Source organism: Poeciliopsis prolifica, unplaced genomic scaffold, assembly GCF_027474105.1.
Source record: "Poeciliopsis prolifica strain line A6 unplaced genomic scaffold, Auburn_PproV2 SCAFFOLD010, whole genome shotgun sequence".
NCBI lineage: Eukaryota > Metazoa > Chordata > Actinopteri > Cyprinodontiformes > Poeciliidae > Poeciliopsis > Poeciliopsis prolifica.
In genome coordinates, this window is record NW_026562385.1 from 3,415,963 (window position 1) to 3,443,445 (window position 27,483).

General features: G+C 39.3%; 1 protein-coding gene across 1 annotated transcript; it reads right to left on the bottom strand.

Moving 5' to 3' along the window:
* Positions 1–158: 158 nt before the first annotated feature.
* On the bottom strand, positions 159–26,483 carry LOC129363943 (dynein axonemal assembly factor 5-like). Its single transcript, XM_055036303.1, has 13 exons — positions 25,942–26,483; positions 25,342–25,526; positions 25,012–25,136; positions 24,656–24,774; positions 22,262–22,494; positions 21,665–21,889; positions 15,137–15,280; positions 13,350–13,515; positions 9,993–10,140; positions 5,895–6,045; positions 4,163–4,319; positions 3,659–3,850; positions 159–738 (listed from the first exon to the last, which is right to left on the bottom strand). Exons 1-13 carry the CDS (start codon positions 26,471–26,473, stop codon positions 521–523), a joined length of 2,595 nt encoding a protein of 864 aa, XP_054892278.1. The 5' UTR covers positions 26,474–26,483; the 3' UTR covers positions 159–520.
* Positions 26,484–27,483: the final 1,000 nt, after the last annotated feature.

Sequence of the window (27,483 nt, forward strand, 5' to 3'; positions counted from 1 at the left end):
CTCATCTCCTCTGAAATCCACGTAGATGAGGGTATGAAGGGTCGACTTTTGACAGAAGGAGGAAAGAAATAGGTAACAGACAAGGAAATAAAAAAAGTGAACATAATAAAGGGGAAGAAATAGCACAATGAATGAAGGAAGGAAAAGAGAAACAAAAACATTTTCCCATCATTTATTTTTTGAATTCTTTATAAGAACTGTGAAATACTTCAAGGTGCATTACCTTCAATCTGTTCTGGAAATTCAAAACACACACAAAACGTACAAAGTTTAAAATCACAGTAGAAAATCATTAAGCTACCTGCATTTCAATACACTTTGAAATTGTTTTTGACATTCAATTAGACGTTTTTCTTTAATTTTCAAATCGCACTAAGCCACTTCTGATGTTTAAAAAAAAAGCACTGTGGCATTACATTAATCCCATCTAATATATCTTAATAGTACAAACAACGTACTATTCCTCCAGTCAGGAATGACTGAAGGAAAAAAATTAAAACAACATTAACTCAGCAGTAAATTACAATACAGAGTTTTGGTTTTGATGAGGAGTGAAGGCACCGGCTTCAGTCTGGACGTGTTTTGCGTCGTTCTGCTGGTGCGAGGTGTGTGTGTGCAGAGAGCTGATGTGCTGCAGCAGGAGGTCACAGTGAAGGGGGCTCCTGTGTTTGTCCCTCACAGCCTCAGCCTCCCTCTGCAGAAGAGACGGGTGAACCGAGCTGCCGTTCTTCAGGACTTCTGCACAAACAAAGAAACCACACACACACAAAGATGACACAGCCTATCAACTGGACTTTCACTGTTTTAAGACACACACCAGAAATCTTTAGGTAAACACTTTTATAACTTCAAAAGAAAGTAATACATTATTCTTCTGGCACCTTGCTAACAGCCATGACTTCAGTAATCTGAACTGACCTAAATCAAAATTGAGTCTGATTGTTTTCACCCCATTATCATAAAAACTATAAAGAATGAGGAGTAACAAGGAATCTTCACATTTAAAAGGATTTAAATATATTATATATGCTATAATTTGATCACATGTTTTTTAATCTTACATTACATGTTTTCTTTTTTATTCAATAACATATTTAAACCATTCAAAATATCTTATTTCTTTCCAAGTGACAGCAGAATCAACTTGAATGAATTTTCTAGAGGAGCGACCTCACCAGAAGATGGAAGTAGAGCGCTTTCGCTTACTCATGAAAAACTTCCTTTCCTTTCCACAGGGAGGCGATAAAACCGTCTCTTCTCTCGTTTTTTTCTCCAACAATCTGTAGATTTTAGGGGTGTCGTGGTTTTCCTACACAGGTGGACTCTTCAGTGATCAAGATGTGAAAAGTTCAGTGGTGACATGCCACCAGTTTGAAGGATTCAGCCTGCATTATACTTTGTTTAGGGGATTCTTCAGGTTTTCTTTAAGTGCCAGTAGGGATGAATGGGGAGGGGGGAGAAGCGGACTCTGAGATAAAGGAGAACAATGACGGCTTGTGAGAAGTGATTTAAACTCGTGCCAACAGTGAGACAAGGAGGGATGAGAGGGAGAGGACGGGAACGCTGTCCATCATTCTGTCAGGATGCGGCGCAGACATCCAGCCACTTCAGAGACATGCGTTTGAAATATAAGAAGCGTAAGAAAAGGATCAACTGTTAACCGAAACAAGCAGGGGGAGACAAAGCAGAACAAAGAGCGGGGAGGGAACAAAGAGCGCTTCAAACACCAGGGAGGAATGCTTCCACGTTTGGGGAGCGGTCAGATGGAGATGGTCGCTCAGCAAGATGTGAGGTCCTCCCGTTTCACAAAGAGACTCCGAGGTGTCTGCGGACGCACCGTGCTTTATTTTAGAGAATCCTAGCTCACCCATGTGTTTATTAACTTCAGAACAATGGGATGGAAGCACTTGACAGGCAAAGGACGATGTAAACTTTATAAGAGCCTTGCAAAAGTATTCATGGCCCTTTCATTTTTCACTTTTTGTCAAATTACAACAATCGTCAAAATGTATTTTATTGGGCTTTTAGGTGAGAGTACATTGATTTCAAAAACCTTTAGAAATTAAAATCTGAAAACTGTTGAGTGCATTTGGAATCAGCCCCCTTTACTCTGATTCTCAGAAATAAAAACAAAGAAGCCACTTAATTTTACTGTGGCTCTACCATATAAATTCCAACAAAATAAATGTAAGTTTTGAGATATTTATGTGATTTTTACAAGTCCTGATTATGTTAATTAATAGATCTGTTGTTTCTTATTATGCAAGTGCTTTCTTAAAGTTCACAGAGAGCTAGCCTAGCCTAGCGACTGAGTTCGCAGATGTTGTTCTGGGTAGTGTTGTGTCTTCCTGGGTGAGTTACTGATGTAAATATTTCTGGTAGGCCACAAATTCATAGGAAAGGTTGGATTTTCTAACCTGTTCACAATTTTTATTAGATCAGGCTAAGATACCCCACTTTCTTCTACTTCGTGTTGTCAGAAAAGTTCTTTATAATTGTTTTCTTGATTGTGCAGGACAGACACGACTGGTACAACTCAAACTAAAAAGGTTTGTTCATTTCACATCATTTTTGATTCAACAAGGGGGTCAGTTCTAATTTAAAGAATCCGGGATGACCAGGATCGTTTTTGTTAATCGATGACATCATGATTTACTTTTCTTTCATGGCATGTGGAATCTATTAAGGTGTGTACATTTACACTGCCGGGGAACAGTTTTTAAAAAAGACAAAACAAACAACAAAAAAAAACTCAACTTAACTTTTAAAGATGTACAAAAAATATTACTCAACCCTTTTAAAAGGCCTTCAAATGTTGGAGTCACATTAGAAAACAATGCATGGAAGCTCGTCTTTTATCTGGTGAGCATGAGAATACGCTACCCTCTCTTTGTCTTCCTGAGCGCTAGAGATGAGAGATGTCATCAAGAGGCCTCTCAGCTTTGGCCGAGCCGTCAGCGCTCGCCTGCATCCTGTCAGAAGTAATGACAGCTAACATTCCTGATAAGTCAGGAAAGAGCAGAAAGTCCCGGGGAGCCGCACACTTTGGGAAAAGCCGCTCAGATTTTTTCCACTGATGGGGTCGTAAATCGGAGCCGCTGCAGAAAACGGGGGCCGGCAGAAGAGGAAGGGATACCGACAGATAAAAGATGGAGGGATTAAGTGGGATGAACGTGAGGACAGATGTGAGGAGGTGGCAAGAAAGAGAGGGGAGGGAGGGGTTCCTCATGTGGTTATAATTAGGTCGGTAACACACAACTAAATCCGTTTATCACAAGTGTTTGAACACCAACTTATTTAGATATTACGACTTTGATCAGTGAAACCGCTCGGCTAGTTAATTGTTTGTTGGTGTCTGACCAGTCCGGTTCTCGACGGATCTGAAGTATTCTGGCAGGAGAAAATGCTCACCCTGGTTTGGGTGATAAATTGAGTGCAAAAGAAGAATAAAAGAGCTTTGAAATGAGAGAGAGTAGGTCCTGCTGGCTGTAATCCAGAGGAAGAAAATGTTTTGACAGAGGTCATCCTGAATTTCTCTCAAAAAAAACCCCAACTAATTTCTTAAATATGAATCTGCACCTTTCTTTCAAAGAGCCAAAAGAAGAAGAGCTGTCTTTCTCAGGCATCTCCAGCTATCAACACCCCCACCCGGTCTCACCCAGCACTTGGTCCTGCACGGAGCTGTCAGGGTCATCCAGGTGCAGCAGGAGCTGCTGAAAGAGGAGCTGCAGATGGGGAGCACAGAGGTCCGGGTTGTAGCCTCCACTCAGGCTGGACAGCCACAGAGCGACGGCCTGCAGGGCGGCGCTGCGAACCTCCTGGCTGCTGTCGTCCAGACGCTTCAGCAGCTCTGCGGGAGAAACCTGCCTCTGTCAAGGTGACCTTTATGGCACAGGACGTTTGCATTTTACAGTGTCAGACTTCAATGCATTTTATTGGGCTTTTATGCGATAAGAGTTCAAGGGGTTATGAATTCCAAAGCCGTAAAAAGTTCATTTTGCGTCCAGCTGTGTCAATGGGGAAGAGGTTGTCTCGCTCTCCAAATGAAGTGTGGAGAGCCACTAGAAGGCAGAGATAACCTCTACCCCCGTTTGACCCACAGAAAACAGGCCAGCTCACTCAAAGCGGCCACATGTGCAAATAAGGCAAAAAAGTTTCCTACCAGGATAAATCTTGTTCAGAGCCTCGTGGTGTAAACTAGTTCCGACGAGCCGGAGAGTGGCAGAAAGAGAGCGACAGGCCAACAGTCGGCTCATCTGAGAGTCTTCATCCAGGGCCGACAGCACCAGGGGGCTGAGCTTTTCCTCCAGACTCAGGAGCTGCAAGAAAACATCGACTGGAACTCAATAAAGGATAAATCTGGTCAGCAACCGACCAAATGTGTTTTTAGGCATCGAAGTTCAGAACCTGAACCTGCAGCTTAGTGAAGCACATGCTTTTAAAGCATCATCAAATCAATCTCACATAATGGTGTTAGGGACATAATGTTTTATTTTACATTTAAAGTCAAATATAACCTTTACTAATCTTATCTGCATTTTAAAAGCAGTATAAGATTTTAAAACATAGTCCAAGTTCAACCATGACTGTGTGGCAAAGAAAGAAATAGAGCGAGGAAGAAAGAAACAAACTTAGAGAAAGAAAATTCAAGAAAAAGTCTTAAATACAATCACTATTTTCTGTTTTTTTTTTTTTTTTCCATACTGAATTCAAACTCCAGATTTCTATGGTGCGTGTAGGAGCCCTAAGCGCTGAGAGGGAACGTTTTAATCAGAAGTGTGAAACAGTGGTAATGGATAAACAAGGTGAAGCTGTGTGAACTCAGCCAACAGCTACGATGTGATTACTTAAACCTCTGTCGCCCTGTGTGTTTGCTATCGAAACCGGGCAGGCAAAACAATAAAATAAAAAAATAAAAAAAAGAAGAAACACACTGAGGCACAGTGGATACAAGAGGAGGAAAACTTGGCAGATGTTTCATCCGCCATTACATCAGTGACAATCTGAGAGCGCCAAGTGTAACTGGAGCTGTAAATTGTTTTCACAGGGAGTAAGAGGGGAAACAATGTTCTTATAAAAAGAAAGGCTGCTTGATTCACCTGTGGAAACACGCGCACACACTCACACACAACTCTTTGCGGTTCCATCTGTCAGGACGTGTTATTTACTTCATCTCTACTGTAAGCTCATTCTAAGCATCCGGTTTTAAAATCACCCGGCCTTACTTAATCTCCACCTTTCGGGGCTTTCTAATCTTGTGAGGATATTTAAGTGACACGAGATAGCAGTGGTTCGATCATGCACACCTACGCCATTCTCTCATTGTCCCCAAGGGCTTCGCACCAACTTGCACTTGAGGACGTGTCACCAAATTAAGCTGCTTGACCTAGTTTGGACAGACAGGTCAGCATGCAAATGGAGGGACAAGTGCTGCCAGATGTGCATGTGTTTGTGCGCGTACTGGAACCCAGCAGGCAGGTGCGAGGCCGGGTTTTGGCAACAGTTCCAAAGTTTAACCAAAGTCCAGAACAGCGCCGGCATTGTTCCTTTGGGACAAAGGTATGTGAACCCGCTTGCCTCCTCGCACACCTGCTACCTGCTGAGGCCAACTCCTAGAGCCAAGAAGAAAAGATGGTGGAAAAAAGTGTTTTACCTCAACGATTAAAAAAAAAAAAGAGTTGAAAAAGAAAATCTGAAGTCGACCCCTGAGGGGTTTCAAGAATGCACCTTTTTCATTACGTCTGAGTCAATAAAAAGTATTCTTGCAGGTTATCATTTGACTGGAAAGGGATCAAAACTGATGTTTGCTTCCAGAGCAGGAGTCGTTCAGCACATCTGGTATTGAAATCATGACGTCATAATGTCAATTCTTCTGTGTTTGTGTGTTTACCCACCTGTCCAGGTGTAACAGCCCCTCCATGCAGCAGGGCCAGCAGACAACTCAGTGCTGAGGTTCTGACGGCGGCGGCGGTGCGGCCCGCGTGCCACACCAGGTTAGGGAGGAGAATGTCCCGCAGAAACTTCTCCGACTCATCAGAGAAATGCCTGCGATGACATGATGATCGAGTCAGTCCAAATAAAAAATTTTTTGCAGCCGTGTGTTAGAGGCTGCGAAAGAATTGAGAACATTTTCCTAGTCAAAGTCCAGTCCAATGAGAATCTATGATGAAGCTTAAAAAAATGAATGTTCCCAGATGCTTTCCATCCAATCTGACTGATTTTGAGTAGCAAACAGCAGGTATTTGCACTAATTCATTGCTGCAACATAACTGATGTGATTCAGTCATTTTCCCACACTCTGGAAGGCAGACTAGTGGAGAAAGAAAGAAAAAAAAACATCTGGGTTTCCCTCTCTTTCTGTTTTCCATGCTGGCTTCGACTCTCTGATATCAAACTATCTGCACCTGCGCTCTCTCTCCATCCCCCAACCAGTGTTTCCTCCATATTTCAGCTCTCGAGTTGGACTGAGAATCCAACTGGTGATTTCCCTGTCTCATACAGCAGCTGTAATGACTTCAGCACCAGTAGGGGGCGACTGTGCATCAAAAATACAGCCAGAACTTTCTCACCTCCCTAGCAAAGTTTCTTCAACATGAAATGTATTGACAGCTTGTCAAGAACGTCGCCAAGTGTTGAGGAGTCGGACCCCACTTTGTGATTGCATGTATTCAAACTCCTAAAGATGTCACAGAAACTCAAACTGGAACCTGGCTTCTTCTTTTTGTATTTCCAGCCAGGAATCAACAGGGAGAATAAAAGAATCAGCTCAACAATCTCATGGTAGCTCGTTACGATCCTTTAAAATAAACTTCAGGGGTTTTCTAGATCCAGAAATGTCAAATATACCACAGAACCATGTAAAAAAGTCCAGGGTCGGGATTCAAATTCTGGACTTTTTAACTGCAAGGTAAGAAAGCTACGACCCATCCAGGCCAAGTTCTGACATTTATTGGATCATTTTCAGATGTGATTTCCCAAACTCCCTCTGTGCTTCTCCCCACTGTTCTGGAGCCCAGACCAGATTCACTTTAAGCAAGCTAAATGCCATCTGGTTTTATCAAATGCAATGTTGTCTCAAGAGACAAAAACATGCTCCCAAAGTTTGCCTGCTCTCGGTTCGATTTGCTGTAGCTTTAAATTATTGGTGCCATTACCTGTTACACACCTGGAGATCACTGCTGTTTGAATAGATCACTGATCTTTTGGTAATTGGCTTAATAGTACATTGTTAATTCATATTATTAATGTGCTAATATTTATTATTTCCAGTTGTACTTCCTCCTGATGCTGCTTGTTTCAGGAATGTTTGAGAAGAAATCTCTAACATATCATTTCTGACTTTTTTTCATGTTTCAAGTATTTGTGGATTTTAGCTACTCATGAACAGCTGTGGCCTTTTGCCCCTGTGAATACGTAGGGTCCACATGTTTTAGTTTGGACTACGATTTTGTCCATCTAGTATCATTAGCCCTGCCCATGGGGTTGGCGGATGGAATTTTCAATGACTTCTAGAAATAAAAGGAATCTTAAAGCTCTCCTTCAGCAATTACTTCTTTCTTGAAACTTCTTTTTTGAAGCGAGATTTCTTTAAAATATATATACATGCACCTTCTGCAGGCATCGACAGAACGGATGAAAACCAATCCACACTTTTCAGCTTTTTACAGATTACATGAATATAAAATTGTAATCCGTATATAATTTAGCTCCCACTTCTCAGTTATGTCTATCAAATGACATTTCAATACAATTTACTGTAACATGATGTACGTGAAAAATGCCGATTCATTGTCTGACATGAAAAAAAAACGTGGTACTGTAATTCGTCCACTATGAACATCTAATAGCTATTAAGGTCTTTCTTTCTGAAAACTGACTAAAATGTGTTTCAAAGACAGGAATGTCTTGTTTCCGCAATTTTCTTGGATATGTTACAGATTATAGTCATTACGGATAAGGGCACAGTTTTAACTGCTTTGTTATGGCTTGTTTTATAAAGAAATCCATATCTGAATATATCTTTCTTTCTGGTGGTAAATCTCCAAGCTTGAAATTACAGAAGCTTGATTTAGTCATCTACAAAAGCTTGAAAGCTCACTCTTATCTCTTTACAAGCTGCACGTTATTTTGGTCTGCCACATCCAGGGGGGAAAGGTATAAACTTTTGTTTCTTGTACTTAACTTTCATATTCAGCTTTTTAATCACGGCACGCAAATCCACATGAAAAGCAACATTATGAGTGCGTGCGGATGAAAGGACCTTCCACGTAACTTTCCCTTTCAGGTTCTATACCGAGGTGTCATTATGTCATTTTGGGAGCACAACAAAGAACCAAAGTTTTCTGCATGACTATCATTGTCTTCTTGATGACATGCGGCGCGCGTGTGGCCCTGCAATCTGCCCAACAAAGATCCAGCCATAAATCATGAATGGAGGGAATGAATGGAAATGTTATGGCAGACCACACAGCTCTGCACGCTGTGAGTTTAGCATTTGTTTGAAACCTTTTTGAAGGTATAACATGGTTTCTGTCTCTTGGTGGTTATGTGATTAACAGAGATATATCTAAGGAATGAGAGTGCAGATGGCTGAGCAGGGAGTGCACGAGGAACAGAGGCTTCTTTTGTTTTACATCAACATTTATAGATGGAAGAAAATAATCAGACCAATGTAGAACTTCCAGTTTGCACAATCTTTGGCAGAATATTTTGGCTCCAGAGCTCCTTCTGTTGTTTAAGTGACAACGATATTCTTTCTTGTTGGGCTCCTTGCACTATGTTTCATTGTGCTTCTAATATTGTTTGCAACCAGTGGAAACAAACCTTTTGGCTGCAGCTCTAGCTTTCGCCATACAGTGTGCCGATTGTCTTTTGGATGGACAGGAGCAGCTGTTATGACTGCTGAGGCCCAGAGAGGGCCCCCACGTTTAAAGCATTCTTTCAGTCTGGAGCTTGATGTCCAAGCTGGCCGCCGCTCAGCTGGGAACTCCAAGGAGGGAGGCGGAAAAGGCTAAAGCTGTGTCAAGATGTTCCTGTCGTCCCAGCTCCCTAATAAGTCAATGACCATTAAATTACTGTTTAAATTTTTTTCTAAGACGGCTGTCATCCTTCTACAGGAAAACCATTTATATCTCTTAAACTTTCTTCTTTTTGTTATCTTACAAGCACAAACCTGTATGCATTTTATTTGGATTTTATGTGATAGAACACAATATAGCGTATTATTAAGAGGTGGGAGGAAAGGGATGAAAAGTGTTGGTATTCATCCCCTGTAAGCCAATAATAACAAGCTACAGTTTTTCAAATGGCTTTAGGTCTGAAATGGACTAGGCCATTTTAAGAAATTAATATTCTTTGAACATTGTAGCATAACTTTTAGTCAAAATGATTTTCTCACCCAAATCTCTAATGCTTACACACTGCAGATGGATTTATACAAATATTAGATCACACACAGGTGGACTCTGTCTAGTAATTACGTACCTTCTGAAAGCAGTTAATTGCACTGGATTTTATTTAGGTTTATTAAAGATCGAAGGAGGTAGAGAAATGTGCATACCACTTTTTCCAGAGTTGAAAATAAAAATAAGGTATATTTTTTCTTACATCTTGCAGTGTTGCATTGGTCTATCTCCAATATCCCAATAAAATCAATTAAAGAACATGGTTGAAAATGTAAAAAAAGGGAACAAGAGGTAACCCCCCCCAAAAAAAAAACTCAGGATAGTTGAAAACCTTTGCAAGATGCAGCCATGGGTCTATTTATAATGTGAGTTGAGAGGGACAGCTTTTTATTCTTACACATTACTAAAAGTAGCCAACATCATAAAAATCAACAGGATTGAGCAATGAGCAGGGCTAATGGTAACTACTAGAAAAACAAGACAGAATCAGACAAAGGCTGACACCCCTCATGTCTTTCTGCAGTGACAACAGGGTGGAAACTGTTTCACCTGGTTTTATAGTTAGTGTGTGTAAAGCGTCTCTCTCACCCCTGGGAATCCAGTGTGTTTTTTGCATCCAGCAGCAGCTTGGCGAGCATCGTGAAAATGCTCATCCTCATTTCCATGTCTCTGTTTGGCTGCAGGCAGTTATGGAGCAGAGGGATCAGCTGGTTCAAAAACTCCCCAATAACTGGACCTACAACACAGAAACGTTCAGAAAGTTTTTATGCAAATCTATTATGTAGAAAACAGAGAGGAACTTTTTAACTACACTGTCTCCACATCTGTACTTTCTGATGAAGCATTTCAACTCCTTTAAGGCAATATGGCTGCAGAGTTGTTTTGTCTCTGAGAAAAAAAAAATTATATATATTGACAATCAGTAAACTTTTAAGTTGTAGATATAGAAAATAAAACATTTATGAAACATCCAACTTTATCCAGAATCAAATCATCATATTTTTTTCATATTGTCATAATTTTACATCAAATTAAAACTTAAGAGGAAATTCAGTCAAGTCACCAACTTAACTTTGTATTATTCATAGTAATTATTTTCCAATTTGTGGGTTAAGGACAATAGTGCATAGAAACACATTAATTACCCCCAAAAAACAGTTTTTTCAACAGTCCTTGGGTGTATATTGGTGTTTAATGGCCAACCAAACCATTTGGTCAAAGTGAAATTAATTCTACTTTTTACTCTAAACTTATAACTAATTTTTTTCAGGGTTTTGAGGGAAACCAAAGCCTGTATCTACCTGAGAGCTACCAGTCACAGTAACTCTCAGAAATAGCAAAAATAGCATATACCAACTGTTTTTAATTTGTTTTCTACATGGACGGATGACAAAATGACACGGCAACAAAAAAACCCACACCCATTCCTCTGACCACTGGAGCACTATTTAAAAACAATAATCAGTCCTCGGCGGACTGGTGAGGCAGACGGTGACAAAGAGTGATGAGGAAATACCCAGCCCTTTGATGGAGTGCTTTTTTCTTTAAACAAACACCTTTTACAGGAAAGTAACTTAACCTGCAAGTATTTCCAGTTCCATTCATGCCCACACACTTATCTAACAACAGTCCACCTACATGTTTACACAGCTATATATAGTGAGCAGAATGTTTATAGTTAGTGATAAGTCCCTGTGCCCTGTTTGGACTGAGCGTTGACCAGCATGAGAGGAGACAGGGGAAATCCTGACACCAACTGAGGATGTAAGCCAGCCTCATAAAGGGATCAAAAGACAAAGGAGAAAACACAACAGGAGATCCTGGTAATTAAAAGGAATGAGTTAACAAGAATTAAACAAAGGGATTTCATGGATTTCTTTATGAGTAAATGCAGATGAAGGAATATACTTCAATGTAATAAATGAAATATATATATATACTAATCTGCTAAGACCTACCATCTCTCTGCAAACAAAGGAGGGAAATGAAACTGTGCCACATCACAACCTACGGGATTATTCAGCCATCAGATGAAGAACAAAGGAGTGTAGCAATATCTGTCCCATCTCAGATCTCAGCTGTCTAAGAACCACCATCTGATGTTTTGAAGAAGGTCAAAGTCTTTGTTTAAAATCCTGATATAGTCTCCTTCTTCTATCTCAGTTGTTTTTAGGAAATAAAGATCTCATCTACAAAAGTGAAATGTAAAGAACCTAAGTAGCTAAATTTGCCTGTGCGATTAATGTTCCTACTGTTCCTGTTTATTGTCTTAAACGTAGCATAGACCACGTTTTGGACAAAGCAAATGCAAAATTGTCCACTTGGAGGAATAAGATTGAATTAAAAAACAATAAAAAGCACACTGGTGGTTCTAGCATCTTTCACAAAGCACTTCAAGCTGGGATTAGTGGGCCTTTCAGCCATTTTTATGTGTGGTAGAGGCAGAAATCCAGCCACCTCTGTAATAATGTCTCTGTGTCACCATGCCAGGTAGTCACAGGATCACATCAGCTGATTTCTAAGAAATCCCTCCTTTGACCGTAGGGTCAAAGGAGGGATATGATGAAGATGGTTGTTGCAATCGTCCAGTGATAAGACTACACGGTGCTTGTTCTGTTACTCAGCCTTGAGTCTGAGACCAGCATAGAAGTCAAGTCTCAAGTCTTTGGGGCACACGTCTCATGAAAGATTGAAGTTTTTTTTTTTATTTTAGCAACTCAATTGTCAAGCTGGAATCACCGTCTTTGGTTTAAGAAAAAACCAAATCGCTTCAAATAAAGTTAAACAAAAAGTTAAAGAAAAACTAAACTAAAGACCTCAAACCTCTCTGTTGCATTCAAGTACAAAGTTGTGGTCTGATGGATTAAAACTGAAAATGATCTGGCTCAAACTCAAACATCTCAAATGCTACAGAAAAATATCAGTCTACATGACGAGGGCCAGATGTCAGAGATCAGAGATGAGTTATATGTTCACATTTCTAAACAAGTAACATATATATATATATATATATATATATATATATATATATATATATATATATATATATATATATATACATATATAGACATCCAGCTTATTTATTACAGCAGTATGATTTTACTATATATATATATATATATATATATATATATATATGCATCCAGCTTATTTATTACAGCAGTATGATTTTACAAGGGTTTGATGTCTGATATTTTCTTGGAATCTTTGTTTCAGGTAATTTTGCGGGTTTAATGGTTTTCAGAATACAGATCTACATCAGATCTTTGGTACAGTTCCAAATGGCAAATCCAAGAGATTGTGTTCATTAAAAATAATACAATCTTTCTAACTTATAAGTTATGGTGAATATTTTACTAAACAGTGCAAACTGTTTCTGGGAGATAAGGAAAATGCTACTTTAGAGGAAAAACAGCACTGATCCCCAACACACCATCCAACTGATTGAACAAGGTAGTGACAGTATCATGCTGTAAAGAGATGATGGATATAGCTAAATACATGCCAAACCTAAAGTTTGAGTGTTTTTTCTATAACATCATTATTAATCCTTAATGAATTATATCTTGCTTGAGCTATTTTGCAGAGAATGAAGAGCAGAAATGTCAGCCTCTTGCACATACCACAAAATGTTCACAGCTGTAATTGCAGCAAAATGTGTTTTACAAAGTTTTGCCACATTTGCATACAAACGCATGCCACAATGTTTAGATATATATTTGCACCACATTTAAACAAGACATGCTTCACTTGCCGTCCACTTTACAGATATGCTCTAATCTGTCTTGGTCTGTTACATAGGATCCTAATAAAAATCATTTCATTTTAGGATTTTAAAAAGTTTTAGATGTATGAATGTGATCATGTTGAGATCAATTAGGTTTTTTTAACCACCTTACCTATTTTCTGACATAACTTCTGTTCTATTATGTATTGAAATCTCACCTGATTGCGTGAGAAGGACATGCAGCTGGAGTCTCTGTGGGGAGTAGCTGGACCAGGTGTTGACAGAGGAAGACAACCAGTCCAGCAACTGTCCCATATGTCGCCTATAGAGCTCCAAGAGGTCCAAGCCCTGAACCTTACTCAAAAAATGTACACTCTCCAAAGCCTGTGAAAAAAATGGTAGAAGCATTTCTATAAGCAACTTAAGTTTGGTAAAAAAATAAAGCAACTGAACAGAACAACTGTAATTTCAGCGACTGAACATAGTCCATTGATTTTTAAGATCTAATTCCCAGTAGATGTACAAAATCAATCAATAAAGTTATGGATGGAACAAAAATGGAGAGACAAAAAGGTTTTATAAGTAAAATCAATCAAACCAAAACTCATGCACTGAAGGCAGCAAAAACACAAGAGCCTCCAGAACTTGTTTTTTTAAACACGCACAGGAGAAAAAACACCTCTATAAACCAAGAGCAGAGGAGAACATGAGATAGCATGGTGAAGTTGGAAAGTCCTGAATTTTGTTATTTTGTGGTCCCTGTGTCTTGGATCATACCACCTGGCACCATAATAAAGGTTTTGTTGATGGGTTCGTTTACAACCCGTTACAAGTTCTGACATCCTTCAGCCATAGTTAAACCATAAAAAAGGAAGACTTTTATTTAGAAAATATAAACATCGGCATGTTAAATGAATAACTGTTTATATGCTGTCATTAGCTAATAAATGATAAAACCTCAGCAAACACCAGTGGGTTAGCTAACATTTACTCCATGTACTAGTTAATGCTGTGCAATCCATGATGGGGCTGCTCACCAACTATTAGCTCATGTTCAGGGCAGAGAAACTGACCTTTAGAGCATCTCATAGTTCCTTTTCTCGTCCCTCGGGGCTGAACGGTGACAGAGAAACTGTCTGAGTCACCGCTTAACTTCCTCTGCACAAATCTGGACAACGCTGAGCTGTCCACTGATGGGAAAGACATTCCCCATTTCTGGGAAAACAAGACTTCTTTTCCTCTGGGTCCACAAATGCCCAGGGCCAATTTTCACCCTCCCTCTCCTTCCTAATCCATTCCTTCCCCTCTCATCTTTAATACTGCTGCCTGTGTGAACATACACACTGGATGCAGACAGACGTAAACATACAGTCACGCTGGTGGCCGGTGTGGTGTCTGCACTGCGTCTGTGCCAGTTTCTTCCCGCTTTTCTCCCTGTCATTAGTCGACATCGGCGACAAGCAGCTGGATGACACGTTGCCCTCAGACACCGATGACTTCACTTCTCACTGCTCCTGTCGGCCGCTTTGGGTTTGGAGACTGACCGCTCGACAAACCCTTAATGTCAAGCAATGAATTGGGTTTTGTGAAGCCGATTATGAAAGCAAACTGAGCTCAACGGATGACACAAACCTACTAAGAAACACCACTCATCTCTCCGCATCTGTTTTTCCTCTATTCCTGTCATTCTCATTTCATTCTGCACACTTCATCCACCTCCTTTCACCCAAGACTGGTTTTAAAGTTCCACACCAAAGGTGCAATTTCAGCTTCCCTGGCAAAGTGGGTAATTATACAGCTGGTCGTACTCACTTTGAAACTGTATAAATGCTTACATTCCTTGAATAGCTCTCGCTTCATAAAACCCGCTTACCTTTCTAATAAAAAGCAGGAGGAAAAAAAAATTGTGAAAAGTGTAACGTTAGAGACCGATATTGCTTTTAACCAGGACATTTTTTCTATCTGAACAGAAGGAATAATTCTCTGTTGTGGTGCACTTCCTCACCTTTGCACTGAGTTGCGGATCGGTGGAGAGGCTCTGGATGGTGACCAGCACCTGCAGCAGCTGCAGGCTGGTTGAGCCACAGTCAGACTCACACTGATGCAGCAGCACATCCACACATGCCAACAACTGCTCCACGTATGTAACCTGTGAGAGAAATACACAGAAAGCTTAATTACCATGAATCTTTCATACCAATAGAAGTTCACACACATTTGATCTGTTGATTCTTTTAGACGCATCTCAATAAATTACACTTACAATCTTTTTGAAGTTATTTAATTTGAAAAGAGAAACACACATTTCTCTTTGCTTTGATGCTTCCATAAAGAGAGTAAGACACAAAAAACCAGAGTGTTAAAACTGTTGTATCCAGGCAGATTCTTTAAAATATTGGCCTTATGTAATATTCACATTTTCTGATTAACTTAATTTAGTTTTTCATTAGCTTTGTCATGTTTATCAACATTAACAGGCATAACAGCTTGAGATACACAAATGAGTGTCACTCTTTATATTTAACTGCTCACCCTAATTAACTGAATTTATTGAGATGTGCCTGAAGTTTGGAAAAACATGAACCTAATATTCTGTAACAAATGAAGCCATTTAGAGATTTCCTACAAACTTCTACTGAAAGTTTCTTCCATTGTTGAGTCGAAACGTACTCAGTTTCTTAGAAGAACACATGATTCCCGTTTTGTGCCCATTGATTTCAGCTTTGGTCAACCATTTCAACAACATTATAAAAAGATGTATTTCTTGTCAATATTTGTCGCTGTTGGAAGTTTTGTGTTTCCAAGTAATATTTTAACTGCAAGCAAAATAAATGTTCAGAAAAGTAAGTCAGCCCATAGCATGATGCAGCCTCCACCATGTATCTCAGTAGCTTTATTACTTTAGAAGTTCTCTGGTGTCACCTAAGCAACTGATACATTTTATTTGTGGCTTCTCGTTCTTCAAATGTTGCATGTTTTACTTATTTTGGATTTTTATAAAGGTTTTTAAATAGAATTTCTAAATATTTAGATTCCCCTCCACCCCAAGTTATTGATGATGCTACAACTTTGCAACAAAGATCTTCTCAAATAAACATTTTTTACTATGGGAAAAATCAAATAGGGCTAAAATATTTCATCTTCTTTTTGATTTCAGTAAGGAATTCAATGTTAAAGTTAAAGCAAAGCAGCCACAGAGCATAAAGCACCCTCAACCACGCATTATATTGCAATTAACTGTCCATGATTTACTATGTCATCATTTTTGGACCATGCAACATCCATGCAGATTTGTTCATCCAGTGTGAGGTTCTTCGTAGAGAGTTTATTTCTCCAGTCTGAGAAGATGCCACAAATGACTTGATTTTTTTTGTGGTTTTTTTGGGAAACAAAAATGTAGCATGGAAAAACCTCCACAATGCAATAGACAAGCAGCAACTCTCCCTTTTTTCCTCCTGCAAAAAATAGAAGCAGAGAGCGTCTGGGAATGTGCGATTATCATCATTTGTCCGCTATTGTGGTGAGGTCATGTTTATACAAAGAGCTGCAGCTCAGGCTAATTTCCATGCCATCACTGGGATCAAGACCTCTTTTCCTGTTTTCACCTGTCAATTTTGGGCTGTCGTGACGGAGTGATTGTAACAGAAAGGTCTAAGTGAGTTTCACAATGAGATAATAGAGTTTTTCTTCTGTGTGAGCGGTCTAATAGGTCTACACACCTATTGTCGTGTACCGCTGAACAGCAAATAGGAAGACAAATGCCTTCCTGCTGTGTGCTGTGAGTAAGTGATGTGGGAATCCTCAAGTATGAATCAGCCTCTCAGTGGCTGCTGACTTTTAATACCTTACAAAAATATTAACACCCCTTGAGCTTTTTTTTTTTTTTACATTACAGCCACAAACTTCAATGTGCTTTATTGAGCTCGTATGTAATAGACTGACACAAAGTAGCGCATAATCGTGGAACAGTGGAAGAAAAATGATTAAACACGTTTCAACAACTTAAAAATTCCTTGTTTACTCAGAGATCCTGAGCTCATGTGTGAGAATCTATTGACAGAACAACTGTTCATGCACTTTACAAATCTGGCTTTCATGGAAGAGTTGAAAGAAAAAAATCTATTGTTGAAAGAAAGCCGTCAGATGTTCTGTCTCCAGTTTTCTTTTTTCAGGCCTCGTATGCATTACAACAAGAATGTGGAAAAATTATGAATAAATGACACCGTTCTTATGTCAAAACGTGGTGATGGCAGCATTGTGCATCCTGTATTTAGGATGTTGCTAAATACATGTCAATCCTTAAAGAAAATATGTTAAAGGGCGCAAAAGTCTTCAAAATGGGGGAGACATTTTCTTCTCAACAGGACAAAACCCTAAACATACAGCCAGGGCTACAATGTGTACACCAAAGGATATGTATACACATTATGAATCGTCTAATCAAAGCCCAGAGCTAAATTAAATTCATAATTTGTGCCAAAAATGTCAGAATCTCTAGATATGCCAAGCAGGTTGAAACATATCACACAAGGCTTGCAGTTGAAAATACTGCAGAACGCTGATCTAACAATAACGACTTAGTGAAGCTTCAGTTTTTTCCTCCTATCAGTTATGAGCGACTCTGTTTTTCTCTTACATACAATCCAATTGATTACATTAAAGTTTAAGACTGGAAAGTGACAAAACATGAAAAAGCAAAGGAGGTATGAATACTTTTAGCAAGGCACTTTACACACATTAGTGAACAAACACAGATACACAGGTTACATGTGTGCAGAAAACATCCATTAGGGCTAGAACGGGGTAAGAAAAACCAAGAGCGGAAAAAGTGCTGCAGTTTAATGATTAGGTTGACACCTGGAGGCAGGTGATATACACCTGGTTATATTGTAATAGGCATGCTCCGGGGGCCTCATTATGCCATGTGGCGCATCTGTCCACCACTGGATAGCACATCACTTACATCCAGCCAGTTCCTCTGTAAGGAGCCTTAGCAGGCGTTGAATTCCCATCCAGCGGGGAGTTAACCCCATGCTGCCAGAGACACTGCCATAGCAACAGGAAAACAAACACCAGCAGGGTGTGAGAGAGTGGGTAGACCCCTTTGCAGTCGGGTAACACTTGCCCTTTTTGGAACTGAGTGTCACTGGATGCGAGCAGACTCCAGCTGGTATACACGTGCAAGGCATGCCCCTTTGAAAACATGTTTTTGCAATCAGCAAATCCTTTTGCAACAAAGTGAAGTTTTTTTGACTATTTGACTAAGACGGCCTCCTGCAGACATGCAGACTCTTGATGGCTGAAACTTGTCAAGTGAGCTAAAAATCTCATTTTCTGTTGGGATATGTTCTTACAATAAATAAAAAATTATTTTAAATCTAAATCAACAAATATTTTGCTTAATAATACATCAACCTCCTATGAACCAGGGTGGCGGCAGTGTCTTGCTATGGGGATGATTTTCATTGGTAGTAACATAAAAATGTTTTTACAAAAAGAATCTATAGAATGTGAAATTCTAATAAAAGTTTATGGTTGTAACGTGAAAAAATAAAAAGTTCAAGAAGGCATCGATTTAAGCTTGAACTCCAGCTCTATTTTTTCTTATTTCTGTCTGAAATAACTTTGATAAAAGAAGCTCTTCTGTTATTCAAAAAGAAGACAGAGCACACACTGTATATCACTGTGAAGGCCTCTATAGCTGCTGGCTTTCTTCGTCTCCAATTTACGACCAATATTTTTAATTCCCGCTGAGCATCCTGCCGTTTATTTTTGTATGCTGCCTTTCCCTCTTAACATGAATACAGAAAAGAAAACAAGAGTTGAAACAGCCTGAGAGCTTACGTCGTGCAGACGCCTCGTATATCAGCTTTCTTTTTTTTTTCAGCTCCCAGCTGGGCCTCAAGGTTCCCACTACTTCTGCTCACTTTGAAGATTATTTCTGTTTAATTTCTAAACAGGCATATATTTCCATCCAAGTCAAACATCATGTCTGCTGTACTTTCCCTTTGCCTCCTGTTTGAAGTGGCATGTAATTCTATCAGGTTAAATCCAAACACTTCATAAATGTCTTAGCTATTAAAAATAAAATGAAAGGTTTAGTTTCCAGGACTGAGAGCTGATATTGTGTGTCTGAAGGTAAACATATTTAACAAAATAATTTTACAACAGAAAGCAAGCAAAAAGCATGATGCTTGATAGTGGTTTGCCCATCTATTGTGGTCTAATTTACAGATAAAGATTCAGCTCTCTGCTGTGAACAATGCCTGTTATGAAAAGAATGTCGCAGGAGGGCTTATCTAAGCTCAACGCTCTTCAGGGACAGCGCTCGCTGTGCTTTGTCCTCAAAAACAGCGACAAAGAAAGATAGATTGAGAAGGAGACGAAGAGGAAGCAGAGGTCTGCCCACATCTGTGCGGCAGCGTGTGACTCTGCCGTCCTGTTAATTCTCTGTCCGCTCGACCTCTGCCGGACAGCAACGGGGGACGACAGGAGGTCAATTTCCCCTCCTCATTTATCACAGGCCTTGACCGTGGTAGGCTTTAAAATTTGAAGCCACAGCTGAACTATAGCGGTGAATCTTGTGTGCTGCATCGCCTGATTCATAGGTCCATGATGGGGTCATGCGAAATTAGTGGATTTTTGTTATTATTGTCTTACAGAGGAAATTCTTGAAGCCCAGTCTGAGTGAGAGGAATGGGGTCATGGGTACAGATGAGTCAGTTTTAAAATAATGGGCAAAAATAACCCTCTGCCAGACAACAGCAAGAGAAACTTATTTGGTGTAAAATCAAAAAAAGATGTCTAGATTTTTCCACAAGTAAGGAAACTTTTTCTAAAAAGTGCAGCAATGTAGATGCAGATGATAAGAGATGCGTGACAACAGCGGCGGTCTGATCAAAGTCTTGAAATATTAGATTAGAAAAACATCACATGTGCTGGCAACCATTTTACCGGAGTGGGCATGTTTTTTGGAATTACTGAAAAGCAAACCCGATGAACCAACTGCTGTTCTTGGATAGTCTCCAAAGTGTGACCCTTTTTAGCCACCTTGTCATAATAACCTACTCTTCATCAAACGTTTCAACCTATCTATCATTATACTTGATCAAATGGGCTAAAGTAAGAGCTACAATACATTGTAAACAGTTTTCACAAACGGGATTATTATACCAATGTTATGCTTTTTAAGAGGTGTTTGATCCGCTCTTTTATCAGCATAAATGCATTTTATGAAGATGGAACTTAAATGATTATTTAAGTGTACAAATCTATTTGTTTTTTTTCTTTTTCAAATTCACCCACCATGGATCAAATACATACATCCATTACCACTAATACCTTTGGTACATTTTTTCTTATGCTGCAAAGAAGCTATGGAGTTACTGAAGTCACCAATTAGGTTCTGGCAATGTTCATCCTGAATGTTTGACCACGTTTCTAACTGTCCTGTTAGTACATCAACTCCTACAAGTTTCAGACATGTAGGAAATCGGCGACTTCATAAGGAGTCCTTGATCTTTATTCCACATACTATTTGCAAAGTACAATAGTCCCTTACAGCATAACAAACCCTAACATCAAATTGTGATACTACTGCTGAGTTTTGATTATAAATAACCCAAACTTACATGTCAAACAATGTTCCCAACACTCTTTTTGCTCCTTAATCTCTCAATCACACCACTAAACAGGCAGGTCAAATAGATTATTGGGATGCAGAACATGCATGCATGGCCCTAAAGTAAAGATTTCTGGATCATTTTTGGTCATTCTAATTGGCTTCCTTTCATTTACTGGGGACAGTTTGAGGTTGATGGCTGAAACTTTGGCTGTGTTCACATCTTACAGTCCAGTAGACTTGGTTTGATTGGGAACCAGTATTTTCCGTTAATGTGGTTTGCTTTCATATTGCACAGTGTCAAACAATCCAAACTCTCTGAAAAACCTGTTCATCCCCTTGCACGAGGTGGCACTGCACCACAAACCACTCCACCAAAAACCACTGAAGAAGACATGAGCACAAGTTCTTTTGCAAATTTAGTCTGGTTCGATTCATTTGCCTAGACTTTCAAGGCAATCAATCAATCAATCAATCAATCAATCAATCAATCAATCAATCAATCAATCAATCAATCAATCAATTCATCCATCCATTTATATGTTCTGTACTGGGGTCAGGGGGTGCTGGTGCCTATCTCCAGCTGGCGTTTCGGGTCACCAGGCAAATGAACTAGTTTGATTAAAGCGGACTAAACAGGGCTACTTTGAATGCACTCTTTGACACCATTTGATGCTCTAGTAGGACAAATATCCCAAAACACATTAAATGAGGTTGATGTTAAAGTTCTGGAAAGCCCTGATCTTAATTCTATTAAAAATATATGGACTGTGAGTCTGTGTAAACGTTTGGATACCACTATGTGTTTTAATGGGCACAAATGACTCAGATGGCCTGAAGTACTTATGAAAGTCTGGTAAATAAAACTGGTAGACCACATTCTTATTCAGACTCCAGTTATCCTCCGCTGACCTGTTGATATTCCTGGCAGACTTCAGGCTGCACCAGAGTGTCTACGACCTGCTGGAGATGTGGTTTTAGAAGCGGTTTGGAGCTGCCTCCCAGGACTGCAGCCAGAACCATAAGGGGGGTCCAAGGGTGGGAGGGAGAGCTTGGAGTTGTTACATGTTCAAGCATCAACTTCAGGAAGACAGGTGGGGGGACAAAAGTCCCAATCAGCTTAGCAGCAGCCAGGCACTGTCAGTGAGAACAGACAGGAAAGAAGACAGAAAAAAACAGGAGACATCAGGAAGGAAAAGAGGAGGAAGTCCTTTTTTTAATCTGCCACACATCAAAGATCTTGACAATCCATTATTGTAAACAGCTGCATCCTAAGTCCTTGAACCCTACTTGGCCTAATTTAAAATAATAATAATAATAATCATAATAATAATAATAATAATAATAATCACTTAAATGAACGCTAAACAGTTGACTCAACAAATCCCTCTGTCTCACTAAAACTTTTATCATTGCCTTAATTTGGATTCATTAAAAAAAAAAAAAAAACGCACACAAAAATAATGTAGCACGTTCTTCCCAGCTGATCAAAGGTTTTCTGGGTCTTACATTGTTCACTACATCCCTCTCTGTGTCAGTACAGGCCCGGTAGAGCAGGGCCAGCAGAGGTTGCAGGTGCTGAGTGGTGTGGTCCTCGGCATGTAGCAGCAGCACGCAGAGAAGCTGGGATGTCCGGACCCGGGTCGGCACCAGCCAGTCAGTCACATCGTGGGCGATAGCTGGAACCAGCCTGCTTAGGTTTCTAACCACCAGTTCTCTGCAGCCAAGTCCTGGACGTTCCACTGAAGGAAAAAAGTTTTTATCATAATTGAAAACTTAGAATAGACATTCAGATTACGACAAGGCTCGTTTGTAAGACTAAAAGTACTTTATCAAAGTAACAATCTTTGGTCAATTGGATCACAAACACAAAAAAGACATGAATCACTCGTTGAAAATGCTTTAGTCAAGTTTAGTTGGTGGCTGTGTCTAGGCCTATTTTTGAATAGCCTCTGAGTTTTTGCGATTGAAATAGAAATGAAAACGAAAAGTGTGGTTAGTAAATGACAAACACTTTGCGTTCTTCCAAACATTTTCAATTTTAAGATTGTAATTTGTCAGTGAAAGCTTTCTGTAAAACAGCCAGGGTGAAATTGTACCTTGCCACAGAACAATTGATGTAAAACTTATAACTACGGAATGATTTAAATCAGTGGTGCCTGAGTCCAGTTGTCCAGAACAACTATCTTGCAACTTTTAGATTAAGCAAAATATTCTCATTCAGGTCAGAGGCCCTGTAATGAGGTATTTCTAATTCAGGTGTGTTAGAAAAGAGATGCATTTAAAATAGCAGGGTAATAGCTCTGGGCAATTGGAGGTGGAACAATCTGCAAGTACTTCAGTCACTCTGTGTGTAAACATGGTAGAAACATCCTAAAAGTATTGCAGCTGTAATTGTGAAATCCAGTTCTATGAAAGTGCTTAAAAATAAATCAATTCACACATTGCAAAAATATTGATAAGCATGTGTCTGATTCCTTCCAACTCACAAATGTGCACTGTTTTGTGTTGGTTTGTCAAATAATAAAAAAAACAACTGAATACACTAAATTCCGTAATTACAATAAGGCAAAATGTGGAAAAAGATTAAGCAATGTACAAAAATGTCAGCACTGTAAAACATGGAGCATAGTGGTAATAAATTTCATTGTTAATTTTGATTTAGCCAACCCTCGCTTCCTTTCTCTCTTGCAGAGGCACACTGATGAGCAAGGAAGCAAAGACTAACAGCAGACGGATATAAATCAAAGAGGCAAACCACAACAAGCCCAAACAAGACCATTTCTGGATGTCTTTTGCTGTCTGACAGTGACCTCTTCACAAGGGGTGAGCCGGCAGATTTATGATGGCAAGAAAGTGAAAGACAAAAGGAGGAGGAAAAGAAAAGCCTCCTCTTTTTTTCTTTTCCCTCTGTTGGCAGAGCTGGTTTTCATCCATAATGTTGCTTTGCTATCTCTGAGGTTTGGACAGAAGCTTTATTGCAGTCCTGAGTACACTAACCCCTGGCTCTTAGGTAACACGTGGTGACCATGTTCAGGTTCAGGCTCATTCTGTGACCTGAGGCAAACATTAATCTTTGCAGGCCAGTGCCTGCCCTGACAACATAACAGTCATAGAAAGTCTATTTTCCTAAAGGAGAAGCTACAGCAAAAATGTAAAGCTTACTTTATGTGGGTGCAATTACATTACCTCAATATGCAGATGTGAACATATGAAAAAAGATCAGATTAAACTTTCAAATTATTATTTTTTTCTTATTGGTTTGTATTAGTTAAAAAAAACAAGATTTTTGTTTTTTTAATTGTAGCTATATCAATTAGGATTTTATTATACCCTTTAAAGAAGAAAATAAATAAACATCATAATTCAAAGTGGCAACATTAGTACTGATCTTTGGCTTTACACATTTCTCAGAAATAACACTAAGGACATCTATGTTATACTTTGGCATAGTGCAGTTTCACTTTTTAAACCCAGTTGCTAAAAGAAATAAAATTTTAAATGATACTCCAATTTTTTGGAGAAACCCCTTTGTTGTGCAGCTCCAGTTCAGGGTCAAATACTCTGATACTTAAGTTCTTCCATCAATCTAAGGCATGAAACATTTTTGTTCTCCAATCTAAAAATATTACAATTGGAGGGTGCACAGACTTTTGATTAAAATAAGTTCAATCAGAAAAATCATAACATATTCCAAACTATGTTGACTGTAAAAAAAAAAAAAAAGCCTTCGGCCTGCAGCAAATTAGAGGGAAGGCTGATATTTTTAGTGCAGAAAACACAACAGTAATTTTGAGGCAAGTACAAACTTTTTTCTGCATTTTTCAAACAAGTGACACATTATTGTTTTCACTGAAATACATAGAAGTTGAAAGTAAACATGTTATTGGTACAATGACTGACCTCCGGGTGGATAGTGAGGAGGCGGGCTGAGAAGGAAATCCATTTTGTCCTTTATGTCGTTCTCATTTTCCTTCTCCCACTGCAGTCCTGCTTGTCTCCACAAATCAGCTGCTAACAGTCTGTAACATTTGGTACAAACATCCCATCTTTAGTTAACCACTTTCTCATAGAATTCATTGAGATTTCCATTATTACAGGAGGAATACTTAAAACCCTATTTTTTTTTTTTAGCTTGATAAATAAATATGGATAATAAATAAAGGAATTCTATATTAAATGTATAGTGCGGGTGCATTTAAATTCGTAATCTCAACTGTTTAATATTTGGTAAATGATATTGTATTGTCAATTCAAACCTGATTTCTGGGATCTCATCACTGATGCTGCTCAGCAGGAGTGGAGTGAGTTTATGGAAATATGAATACCGATCTCTCATGTTTAAAAGCCAGTCACCAACAACTGCAGTCACAGCTTTTCTCACCTGAAATATAAAAGAAAATGAGGAGCAGTAGAAAAAATTTGTTTTGCTTATTTTACTTCACATATTAAATAAGAAAATCTTTGCTGAAAGGTTAGAATGTAGTTTCTCTACAAGCCATAAAGCCAGATAGTAACAAACAAACAGCAAGCGATAGAAGGCACACAGGTAAAGCTTTCTAAAAGACACTGAATAACAAAAGAAAAACCTGTGGTGAGTCGTCAAATAGTCTCTGTGCGAGGTGTGACAGCACATCATCCATGTTTTTTCCGCTGCCATGCTGTATGACTGCTCCAGTGGCTTCAATGACTGAAACTCTGACCCGTGAATGCTGATGACTTATAGTCTGCATGAGAGGCTTTACCAGACTCTCAGCTTGCATGTGAAAATGTTCTAAAAGAAAGAAAGAAAGCAGATTTCAATGCGTTTACATTATAATTGTGACATTTGGACTTTCTGATTTGAATATAAATTAATTTCATAAGGAAGCAATCCCAAACAATAAATAATTTGAATTCAATAAGTAAAATCTATACCCAAGGTAAGTTGGACTGAGTAATCTTACCAGTAGCTTTAAATTCAAAAAGTCATGGCAGCATAAACAACTTCTTCACCCGTGATACTATTCTCTTTCCATCCTTACTTCAAAATAACCTTTCTTGTCATTTTGATATTCATGTCTGGCCTGAAATCATCAACCAGCTTTGAGAACTACTAACCGAGAATTGAAAAAAAAACCTTAAAAGAACTGCGGCTGCGCAGTAGAGAGTACTGTAAGCGTGTGTTGTATGAATCCAAGGTAACCAACCTGGCACAGACTTTGCAAAGCCCACAGTGCATCTGCAACTTTCCTTTTTGACATCCGGAAACGGGTCAACGATGGTTCTCTGCAGAATGTTGATCGTTTCGTTCAGATAAGGCGCTAAATGTTTACCACACACCTCCACCGTCAGAGTCAACAACTCCACAGCCGACAGCCGAAGCTCTTCCGACGGCTCCAAGATGTCTTTGTCGCCGAACCGCTGACCCAGACAGGGCATGAGATAGGGCAACGCTTCCTCCGGTTTGGGGACACAACGAATAAACTCTGTTATGATCGCGATGGAGGTTTCTCTGCATTTTTCCGTTGGGTCTGACAGACACTTGAGGAGAGGCTTGAGGAGAGAAGAGAATACTTCCTGTAAAATGCCGCTGGGGAGTCCTTTATTCACAGTCTCCTTCCTGATCGACTCAAGAGCCCTCTTTCGTGTCGCCTTGTTGTCCTCGTTCAAGCAGTTTAAGTGTCTGCTGATACCTCTCAAAACCTCAGAGGCAGCATGCTGGTCTCCAGCCGCTGCCATCTTAACTATCGCTATGACAACCGGTTGCTTCGCGACAAACAAACGTCTGCTTTACGACAGCTTTAGAGCCAAAACTCTCTTCTTCTTCTTCTTCTTTCTGATTTTTCCTGGCGGGTGACATCTAACGTTAAGATGTATTATCGCCATCTACTATGCTGTAGTGTAGACCAGAGTATCTCCCTTGAATCTAAATTATTATATGTGATCCTATTTCCTTCAAAACTTTAATAACCGCTTAATTTATTTTATGCTTAATTAATGTCATATACCAACTCCATACGACTTTCAGATGAGATGAGACATTTAAAATAGACATTAGTGATGATAATGAATCTGAACATATAAGAACTTTTTCAATTTTATTTTGCTCTGCCCACTATCAGTATTGCTAACATTTCCACTGTATACACAGCTAAATGGTCAGATGTTCTTTGTTTCATAAATACACCCAGTTCAGGAATAGCATAAGCAAATCTTGTTTTATTTGAAACTAAATCTTTTGAACCATCTGGATATAAAATTGTAAAGTATTTATACATATTCTTAATTCTGTCATTTACAAAACTTACCCAGTTATTATCTTTATTAACCTGCATTTTTTTATATAAACTTCTACATCAACTTTCACACATGGAAACAACCAAAAAGATGTAATTGGATAAGGCACTGCAGCACAGTATCTCCTTTCCTGTATACCTATTTCCCTAACTCATTCATCTGCTGCCCATGCAAAACAGGCTATTTAAGCTTTTTCACGCTCCCAGCAAGGTCTCAGGATTCTTACTGCTGTGATGTCCCTGCAAACTCACCCAATAATTCAGCATAATTTGCTTTTGTCTTAAATATAAAGGAATCTCCCCAATAGACCTTTTTCACGTTTCCGGTCTTGTGCGAAATTCGATTCCCCTGTGAAAATCTGTTCCCCCTGCGTCGGGAGCGCGCATTACAGCCAGAGAGGCGAAAGAGGCGGATCTGATCATTTTCACGTCGCTTCTGATCGATTTCTCGGT

What these genes read in the sequence shown, in the direction of transcription:
- LOC129363943 (XM_055036303.1), bottom strand. Translation starts at nt 26,473, where the DNA reads ATGGCAGCGGCTGGAGACCAGCATGCTGCCTCTGAGGTTTTGAGAGGT. An exon ending in GATGAGATCCCAGAAATCAG is followed by an intron (nt 24,775 to 25,011) that starts GTTTGAATTGAC and finishes CAAATGTTACAG; the next exon opens with ACTGTTAGCAGCTGATTTGT. An exon ending in AACACACTGGATTCCCAGGG is followed by an intron (nt 6,046 to 9,992) that starts GTGAGAGAGACG and finishes ATGTCATCGCAG; the next exon opens with GCATTTCTCTGATGAGTCGG.